The sequence below is a fragment of the Eumetopias jubatus genome, unplaced genomic scaffold (genome assembly GCF_037043125.1).
Source record: "Eumetopias jubatus isolate StellerSeaLion01/CBP00866 unplaced genomic scaffold, mEumJub1_p1.0 scaffold_5, whole genome shotgun sequence".
Lineage (NCBI taxonomy): Eukaryota > Metazoa > Chordata > Mammalia > Carnivora > Otariidae > Eumetopias > Eumetopias jubatus.
The window spans coordinates 1,901,048-1,911,647 of NW_028274811.1; the positions used below are offsets into that span (position 1 = coordinate 1,901,048).

Genomic DNA, 10,600 nt, shown 5'->3' on the forward strand with positions numbered 1-10,600 from the left:
GATACAGATGAACAACCAGATAAAAGGATACATCGGGCAAGGTCTAGGAGGGTCCCAAGCAAAGACACTTCCATCCTGTGGTGTTGGGGGTATGTCATCCTTCCTGCACACAGATGTGTTCACCAACCTGGAAGCTCTCTGAACTCCATACTTTGCAGGTTTTTAGGGAGGCTTCATCAGAAAAGGCATGATCGATGGTTAACTCCATTTCCAGCCCCTCTTCCCTCTCAGGAGAATGGGGGATGGGGCTGAAAGTTCCAAGCTTCTAATCATGGCTTGGTCCTTCTGGGGACCAGCCCCCAGCCAGCAGCCCACCAACACCTACCTCGTTAGAACAAAAGACACTGCTATTACCGAGGAAATTCCAAGGGACTTGGAAGGTCTGTATCAAAAATAAGGGTCAAAGACCAAATATGACAACAAAAGATGCACCTAGTACTGTTACCACTTAGTAAATTAGAAGGGTTTTAGAAGTCCTGTGTCCGGAATTGGGGGGTGCAGTAGAGAGAGTATATAGATTTTCTTTTTTTTCTGAAGATTTTATTTATTTGAGAGAGAGACAGAGATAGCGACAGAGAGCACAAGCAGGGAGGAGAGAGAGAAGCAGGCTCTCCACCGAGTAGGGAGGCGGACGTGGGGCTCAATCCCACGACCCTGAGATCATGACCTGATCCAAAGGCAGACGCCCAACCGACTGAGCCACCCAGGTGCCCCTAGAGTATATAGATTTTCTATTATCTCAAGATACTGATAGAGAAGGGAGACTTTTTTTTTAAGTGGTTTTTTTTTTAAGATTTTATTTATTTATTTGACAGAGAAAGACACAGCGAGAGAGATAACACAAGCACGGGGAGGGAGAGGGAGAAGCAGGCTTCCCGCGGAGCAGGGAGCCCGATGCCGGGCTCGATCCCAGGACCCTGGGATCATGACCTGAGCCGAAGGCAGACGCCTAATGACTGAGCCACCCAGGCGCCCCGAGAATGGAGACCTCTTGCTTATAGTAGAATGTGGAGAGCCAACTCACTAATATGAAGTTAGTGCTAGCATAGGAAAAGCACCACTTTGCAAACATAATGGTAAAGATTGGCTCAGGCAAGAATCACCACCAGAGGGGGCACCTGGGTGGCTCAGTCGTGAAGCATCGCTTCAGCTCAGGTCATGATCCCAGGGTCCTGGGATCAAGCCCCGCATGGGGCTCCCTGCTCGGCCGGAAGCCTGCTTTTCCCTCTCCCACTCCCCCTGCTTGTGTTCCTCTCTCCCTGTGTGTCTCTGTCAAATAAATAAATAAAATCTTAAAAAAAAAAAAAAGAATCACCACCAGAGGCTAAATCTGGGGGGAAATTTTGATGAGGAACAGGATATTTACGTGGTGTTAGAGTGTCTGCCCACAGTACAGAAGGCTCCCTTGCAAAACTTAAATGTCTCTAGATGGGCTCCTGTACTGAAAAGGCTATTAACAGGCATTATAAGTAGGTGGACAATATTGAAATATGGAGGGTCGATTAAAGTAATTTGTAGTGAAATAAACTCATAAGGGTGATAACTGTACTCTGGTCATATAAGATAATACACACAAGTATTTAGGGGCAAAGGGCCATGATATATGTAAATGGCTCAGAAATGATAAAGGAAATAGGGTAAAATGTTGACTGTAAGGGAATCTGGATAAAGGGTATAGAGGTTGGACACTGGGGAGGGTATGTGCTGTGGGGAGCGCTGTCTATTGTGTAAGACTGTCACAGACCTGTACCCCCAAACAAATAATATGTTATATATTAATAATAAAAATAATAAATAAATAAAATAAAGGGTATACAGGTGTTCCATGTACAATTTTTATTTTATTTTATTACTTTTTCTGAGAGAGGGAGAGCACACACAAGCAGGGGTGAGGGAGGAAGGGCAGATGGAGAGGGAGAGAGAATCTTAAGCAGGCTCCACACCCAGCGAGGAGCTCAACCCAGGGCTTGATCTCACAACCCTAAGATCAGGACCCAAGGTGAAATCAAGAGTCAGTCTCTTAACCGACTGAGCCTCCCAGGTACCGCTCCCTGGACAATTTCCAACTTTACAACTTAAAAAAAAAGCCAGGCTTTCACAATCCAACACAATTGTTCAGAGCCTATTTTGGAAGTTGAAAGCCCAGAAAGCTGTTCTGTTTTCTGCAGAAAGCCTCACTTTCATTTAGGTGATAACAGGTACCTGTGTAAAAGAGAACTATTTAGGACAAAAACTATACGGGGCTAAAATTCCAAAATATTAACCCACCTCACCATTTTGTTCAAATGCCTAGAAACATAAACTTAACATACATTCATTGATTTCCAACTTTCAAATATAAAAGCATGATAAACGTATAAGTTACCTATTAATCACAAATATTCAAATTCACATTTAAGTAGGATAACAAAAAAAAAAATTTTTTTTTCTGCTGAACATAAGTGCTATGTGCCCTGTGACCTGGTCCCAGTGCCCCAAGGCAAACGTGCTGGAGCCCAACTGGCACACGCTCAGTCTACTTTTGACTCTTCAGAAAGACTGCGATCTTCCCCTAACCAGCGGAGCTTGGTGTTCTCGTGCCTGCCTGCGCACCTTCCCCTCTCCTTAGCCTCCACCACTCAAGCCCAGATGTAGACTCTCGGGTTCCGTGGTGCTTCCTGGTTACAAGGTGGTTATCTAGGGCAGAGAGATTATGCATGAACATTTTTTTCCAGATCTCTTTATTAAAACAGAGAATTTAAACATATTTTCGTAGACTACTTACAGATCCCAAATAACATGCATGGAACTAATTTAAGGTACAATGGTTTTGGAGCAGCATGGGGAAGCGGGACAGGAATCATAGCCATCTCTAGACCGCTACTGGGGCCAACCTGCGTGCTGCCCCCCACCCCACCGCTGTCACCGCCAAGCCCAAGAGGAAGGCTGGAGGAGAAGCTAAAGAAGAAAAAAGCCCAAGGGAAGGATGAGCCACAGAGCAGGTGGCACCTTTTCCTGTTTAATTTGTGCTTCGTAAAAAGGCAGAGTGAAGCATGTGCATTGTTTATAACTGTGTTCTATGTGTTCTGTACTATCTGAATGACTTTATAAAAAATTATTTATTTATTTATTTACTTATTTATTTTAGAGAGAGAGAGCATGGTGGGGAGGGGCAGAGGCAGAGGGAGAGAGAGAATCTCAAGCAGACTCCCCACCCAGTGCGGAGCCCAACGTGGGGCTCAATCCCACGACCCTGAGATCATGACCTGAGCAGAAACCAAGAGTCAGACGCTCAACTGACTGAGCCACCCCAGGCATCCCGGTACTATCTAAATGACTTCTATCAAATTTTATTATACAAAAGCAGAATTCTTTTTTTTATTCGCTATGTTAGCACAGAGAACGTCTCATTGTTTCAGGGAAGGGCAAATGTCACGAACAGTATCTCAGAAACCAAGTGAAATAGCCTTGGGGCAAAACAGGAGTTCGCTTCCTTGGTTTTGGGAGTATTCTAGGTTGCCAAGAGAAGGGATCCAATCCACTGACATTCACAGTTGCTATGGCATTTGCCTGTGGTGTGAGGAAGTGAAAATTCATTTTTAGGTCCTCTTCTCCTTTCCTCTGTGCCCTTAGAATGAACTTTATGTCCTGAAACTCGGACCTGTCGGTACCTGGTTCTCCTTTACTGAAGGGCTCCAGGTCTAGTCTTTTCAGTGAGGACATCGACACAGAGTTTAATTCCTCAGAATCAAGGTCTGCTTGTGAAAGGAGTTAAGATGTTAATTGTTCATCATCTCTAAATTTTTCCCATTCATATCATCAAATAAAGACTTCCTTGGGTTTTATAGTTTTCTCCTTTTTTGTAAGGAAATAGGGGAAATTGAAAGTTACTGTAGACCATGGCCACCCATGACCTGCCTGAAATATTGAGATTATTAATGAAAATTAGCTTTAATAACACAGACAAATTTGGAGAGAGAGAGAATGAATCACTGGCTTGATTAAAATATTCCTGGGCTCTGATTCCGCGTCAATCAGACAACCTTCTGAGGGCTGATCTGAGCTCTCAAGTGTTCTCGTGATAGGAAGAGAGAGATTTGAACAGTGAGCATGAGGGTTTATTTGTGGAAACTGACATTCAAATTCTAAAATTAGGATGGAAATTCAATTATATGGAATTGCAAAGGACCTAGAAAACCAAAGCAATCTTTAAAGAATATTGCTGGAAGATGCACTCTATCAGATATTAAGACTTCCTGTAAGCTACAATAATTAAGAAAATACGATGTGGGGCAAGAATAGATAAAGAGACCAATGGAAAGGAACAGAAAGCCCAGAAACACTCGGACAGTCACGAATGACAGGACTGAAACTAGGAAGAAGGCCTAGTCTTTTCTATAATTGCTGTTAGGTCAAATTGACATCTATATGGAAAAAAAAATTAACTCTCACCTCACACTAAAAACAAAAATTAACTCAAAAAAGGGGCACCTGGGTGGCACAGTCAGTTAAGAGTCTGACTCTTGGTTTCAGCTTAGGTTGTGATCTCAGGGTTGTGAGATCGAGCCCCGTGTTGGGCTCTGAATTCAGTGCAGAGTCTGCTTGAGACTCTCTCTCCCTCTCCCCCTGCCCCTCCCACTTGTGCCCTCTCTCTAAAATAAATAAATTAATCTTAAAAAAATCAACTCAAGGGGTGCTGGGGTGGCTGAGTTGGTTAAGTGTCTGCCTTCGGCTCAGGTCATGATCTCAAGGGTCCTGGAATTGAGCCCCATGTCAGGTTCCCAGCTCAAAGGGGAGTTTGCCTCTCCGCTCCCTCTGCCCCACCTCTCACCCGCTCATGCCCTCTCTCTCTCAAATAAATAAATAAAATATTTTTTAAAACATTAACTCAAGGGACGCCTGGGTGGCTCAGTCGTTAAGTGTCTGCCTTCGGCTCAGGTCATGATCCCAGGGTCCTGGGATCGAGCCCCGCATCAGGGTCCCTGCTCCACGGGAAGCCTGCTTCTCCCTCTCCCACTTCCCCTGCTTGTGTTCCCTCTCTCGCTCTCTGCCAAATAAATAAATAAATTCTAAAAAATAAAATAAAATAAAAATTAACTCAAAATGTAGCACAGACCTAAATGTAAAGCTAAAACCATAAAACTTCTAGAAGAAAACAGAGGAGAAAATCTTAGTGACCTTAGGTTTGGCAAAGAGTTCTTAAATATGATACAGAAAGCAGGAATTACGGGAGAGAAAATTGATAAGCTGGACTTTATCAAAATTAAAAACTTTCACTTTGAAAGGCAAAGCCATAGAATGGGAGAAAATATTTGCAAAACATGTCCACCATATCCACATATCCGCTTTTATCTAGCATTACAGAACTCCTTATACTCAATAAGACAAACAATCCAGTTAAAAAAAAAAGAATGGCAAAAGACCTTAATTTACCAAAGAGGGTAACAAATAAGCACATGAAGACATGGTCAACATCATTAGCCATCACGGAAATGATATTAAAACCACAATTTAGACATACCCACCAGAATGACGAAAATTAAAAAGGTTTACCATACAAGGTGTTGGCAAGTATGTGGAAGAACAGAAACTCTTTCACTGCTGTTGGGGGTGTGGTACAACCATTCCAGAAAAAGTCCGGTAGCGTCATAAAGAGGTAAACACACACCTACCATATGACCCAGCCATTCCACTCCTAGGTGTTTATTCAAGAGAAATGAAAGCATATGGCCACACGAAGACTTATACACACATATTCATAGTAGCTTAATTCGTAAAAGCCCCCAAACTGGAAACAACCCAAATTTCCATCAAATACACGCGAAAACAAACTGTAGTATTTCCATACAATGGGAAATATTCATCAATAAGGAAATTGTTGATGAGTGCGACCACATGGATGAATCTCAAAATAATTATGCTGCAAGAGGCTAGTGCCCAAAAAAGGACATACTAAATTATTCTATTTATATAAAATTCTAGAAAATACAAATGAATATGTAGTGATGAGAGCAAACTTCTGAAGATAATGGATGTCTTCATTATCTTGATTTGGGTGATGATTTCATACATCAAGTTATACAAACATATTGAATTGTACATTATAAATATGTTATTTTTTTAAGATTTTACTTATTTATTTGATAGAGAGAGAGAGAGCAAGCACAAGTAGGCAGAGAGGCAAGCAGAGGGAGAGGGAGAAGCAGGCTCCCCACTGAGCAGGGAGCCCGACGCGGGGCTCGATCCCAGGACCCTGGGATCCTGACCTGAGCCGAAGGCAGCCGCTTAGCCAACTGAGCCACCCAGGCGCCCAAATAAATAAAATCTTAAAAAACAAAAAACTTTTTTTAAAATTTATTTGACAGAAAGAGCACAAGTAGGCAGAGCGGCAGGCAGAGGGAGAGGGAGAAGTAGGCTCCCCGCTGAGCAAGGAGCCCGAGATGCAGGGCTCGATACCCGGACCCGGAGATCATGACCTGAGCCGAAGGCACACGCTTAACCTGTTGAGCCACCCAGGGGCCCCTTCTATTTATTTTTATTATTTATTCTCTTCCTCCCACCTCTATGCTGTTGGGACCCAACGGAGCCCCTTTCCTGCTGATGCATTCACCCCATATGTGCCTTAAGTGTTGGCTGACACCTCACAGCTGCCCCTGCCAATAACTGATGGGAAATGAGGGTGTGGGAGAGAAGGGAGAGGGTACAAAAGACTGGCTTTCCTGTGGTGCCTAACTCTGTGGTGCAATTTATGCAGTTATCTGTGGGATGGGGCTGAAGCTAGTTTCCACTTGAGGCCACTCTCCTGCTTACTTTATAGTTTCCCTGCCCTGTTTCTCTCACACCGTTCTCCTGAGAGCACTTCCCCAATAAATCACTCAAACAAGAATTCTCATCTCTGGCTCTGCTTCTGGGAACCTGACCCATAACACCCTAGGAAAGCTTCACGGGGGACTACCTTGTTCGTTCCCTTACATCAAATTCCTATCTCCAGCTCTGCAGAGCTGTGCCTGGAACACAGCAAACACTCTATACATGTGTTGCATGAATACAGGGAGAGCCCAGAGTCCGCTTTATGGCTAGACTGTAGGCACCCCTTCTGTCCTGGGCTAGTCTGGCCTGGAGGCATTGTGAGTCATAGCTGGTGGAGAGCAGCTGAGTGGTTCAGACATGGGGCCAGGCCTGGGACAGCAGCTCAGCACCTCCAACACATCCTCCAGGTGAGGCACAACCTGCAGTGAGGATTACCGGGAAAAGGTCCTCTGGGAAGATGCAGCCTTACACGTGGGCCTGGCTGCACCCTCTTGGGCCGTCTTTGGGCTTTCAGAGATGTCACCCTGAGTCAGATCTAGGGGATAGTACCATCCCCTCGGCCCAGCTATGTGCAAGAGGAATACGTGGGTATTGGATTGATGTAGGCATGACAGAGGGTTCTTTCCCTTTTCACCCTCCATGTGGGAGAAGAGGGAACATAGAGTCCTTTCCCCATAGAATAGAGTCAGCACTTCCAGGCTTTGGGGGAGACAGAGAATGAGACTTGTTATCTGTACTTCAGCTTCCTTGAGGATGTTGTCTGCTTGGGAGAAAAGTCACGTGTAGTCTGCATAACCCCTATGACCTCAAACCCTAAGCATTGGTCCAAGCCCAGGGCACGTGCCCCCAGAATGTCGCTGAGCATACTGAACTACTGTCATCTACACACACATCTGGGTTCCAAGCTGGACCAGTAGCATCTTGAGGGCGGCCACAGGCTAAGAACCCCTGCCCAGACCAGGCCTGGCCCAGGGCACATTATGCCATTGGTTAGTTTAGATATCCTACCGAATACTTTTCTGAATCCAGAGCTAGCCCTGGTTTTGTAAACCAGCAGCGCCAGAATGAAGTTTAGGCCCTGGTCCCCTTTCCAGCTTCCTCTTGTATTCCCAGCCGAGTACCATACACCTACCGTACTCCAAGCTCTTCCTCACATCCCGAACATGCAAGCTGTGCCCGGCTCTTCACTCTACCTAGTGGCTCTCTCCCTTATCTACCCCCAATTCACCTAGCAAAGCCCTGCTTAACTTTTAAGTACCTGTCTCTACCAGTCCCAACTCCCGGGCCCCTAACCCCTTCCAGCAGCCCCGCCGAGGCTCAGAAAGCCAGGGTTGCGGTCCTTCATCTGCATATACGTCCCCTGCGCCTGACACAGAGTGGTCTTTGGGGAAGGTAGTTTCAGGAGACTTCTGTCAGCGCCAGTGTGCAGGGACGGGCTCCCCAGCGACCAGCAGCTGGTTAGCCCCTGGCGCCGACCTCAGAGCTAAGCTTTGTCCGCCGGTGCTCGCGGCCTGACGGGCCAGCCTGTCCAAGCAGGCTGCTCACCCGGACTCTTGCTCCCCAGCAGTGTCCCTGGCTCGCCTTCATCATTCCGGACGCCGGGACTCCGGAGGCAAGGGCGCAGCCCCGGTCGTCCACGTCCTCGAGGCTCGGCACCTGGCACCCGCGCACCCGACACGGCCCACTCGGCCCTCGCCCTGGAGGCCTTCAGGTGCCCCGCCTCGGGCCACGCCGGCCGCCTGTGGGAGCAGTTCCGGCAGTTCTGGGCCGACCACGTCTCGCGGCGCTTCTCGCCGCGGCGCCCGCCGCTGCGCCGCATCTCCTCCATGTCCACCTTCTACCTGCTGGACCACAGGACGCGCCAGGCCGAGCTGGGCCTCAGCTACGGCGCGCCGCGCACGCGCCTGAGCGACGAAGCCTTCGTGTTCCGTGGCGGCCGGTGGGCCGCCGAGGGGCTGCCGGTGCGGTCGCGGCCACCGCTGTCCTCGCCGACCATCTCGGGCTGGAAGCGGCCGGTGCAGCGGGGCAAGAGCCAGGTGCTCCTGGAGGAGAACAACTACCTGAAGCTGCAGCAGGAACTGCTCATGGACATGCTGACTGAGACTACGGCGCGCATGCACCTGCTGGAGAAGAAGCTCGGCACCCAGGCCAGCCCGGCGGCCGCGGCGCGCGCCTGGCAGAGGAAGATGCGTAAACGCGAAGGCGCGAGCGGCGTGCTCATGATCGAGCCGCGCGCTCTGGAGTCGTTCTGACGCAATAAAGCCCGTGCGGCGCACGCGCGCTTCGCTCCTCGCCGCCGGCCCCGGCGCGTTCGTGGCCGGTGAAGTGGGCCGGGCCCCGGCTCCCGACTCGCGGGTAGGGACCGTCACTTAGTGCCCAGTGTGGACGGGTGACTCAGCCAGCAGCCGGTCCCGGGAGGGCGCGATAGGGCCGTGGAGGAAGGTGTTGTGTGTGCGGCCCGCTGGGAACGCGGGATGGGAAGCCAGGCTTGCAACAGGCAGTGCCAGCGGAGCGGGGCGGGGAAGGGGCGCGAGGATGGCAAAAAGGAGCAGGCAGGGGCATTCTTGGCCCAAGGGACCGAGGACCGAGTCTGGGGGCGGGGCAGCGAAACCTTGGGCGCTCAGTGATGGAGGGTGCGATGAGGCGGGCAGGCCGACGGGGCGGGAACCTTGCTCCTGGCTCCCCCCGCCCTGGTTTGGAGGCGCGGAGCGGACCAGAAGGGTTTCAGCCTGAGTCCAGAGTAAGTGTATCTTACTCGTCTTTCTCAAACCTGGGCTCAGCCTCTCCCGCCTGGCTGTGTGGCTTTTGGCGAGTCGCCTCTCTATTACAGGCCTCTCGCTTTTTCTCCTCCGTAGAATAAAGGGTTTGTCTGACCCAGGGTACAAACAAGCACTCTCCGGGACAAATCCTGTACACAGATAGGATTTGCTCCACCCACGTTGCTTAAAAATTTTGCATTCGTGGGCGCCTAGGTGGCTCAGTCGGTTGAGCTTCAGCCTTCGGCTCAGGTCAGGATCCCAGGGTCCTGGGATCGAGTCCCGTCTTGGGCTCCCTGCTCAGCGGGGAGTCTGCTTCTCCCTCTGACCCTCCCCCCTCTCATGCTCTCTCTCTCTCTCTCTCTCTCATTCTCTCTCTCAAATAAATAAATAAATAAAATCTTTAAAAAACTTTTTTGCATTCGTTACCAACATTTAAGAATTTGGAGATTTCACAGTAAAAATCCAGATTTCCTGTGTTCTCCTGAAAAAGAGACTTGGCCACCTTCTAGATCCCTTCTGGATCAGTGTTCTTTCCCAGGACGTGGGGAGTCCATTTCCCCAACCCCCATACACACAAGGCACTATATAAGGTGCTTTGGGGAGTGTACTGTACTTGTGGTGACACTGGTCCTTGCAATCTGTAACCTTTTCTTTCCCTGGAATATAGACAGTGCATTTCTGCATCCACTGAAACTTGAGACTGGGGACACATTTCTCAAGGGCCATATGACAGCTGTGAGAGAAGTGGGTGTCCTGACTCAGCCTTTGTTTGAGGCGTAGAGTAGGGATTACTCAACATCTGCTTTGTATAAAAATGTGTCCTTATTCATTCAAGCAGCAAAGCGATACAAAACAGGTCATGAGACACAAAATTGAAAAACATTTGAGCAGTGCTTTTTTGTATTTTAATAATTCTATATTTACATTAACCTAGATTAAACAAAGTATTTAAAATAGTTACGATGGTGAAATAAATTTTCCTTTTAAAATAACTAAGAAAGCGGAGGGCCTCGCTGGCTTAGTCGGAAGAGCAGAGTGACTCTTGATCTCAG

General features: G+C 48.2%; 1 protein-coding gene across 1 annotated transcript; it reads left to right on the forward strand.

The window, feature by feature from the left end:
- Positions 1 to 7,146: 7,146 nt before the first annotated feature.
- CBY3 (chibby family member 3) lies at positions 7,147 to 9,041 on the forward strand. Its single transcript, XM_088023560.1, has 2 exons — positions 7,147 to 7,196; positions 8,354 to 9,041. The coding sequence occupies exons 1-2, from the start codon at positions 7,147 to 7,149 to the stop codon at positions 9,039 to 9,041; spliced, it is 738 nt and encodes a 245-aa protein (XP_087879686.1).
- Positions 9,042 to 10,600: the final 1,559 nt, after the last annotated feature.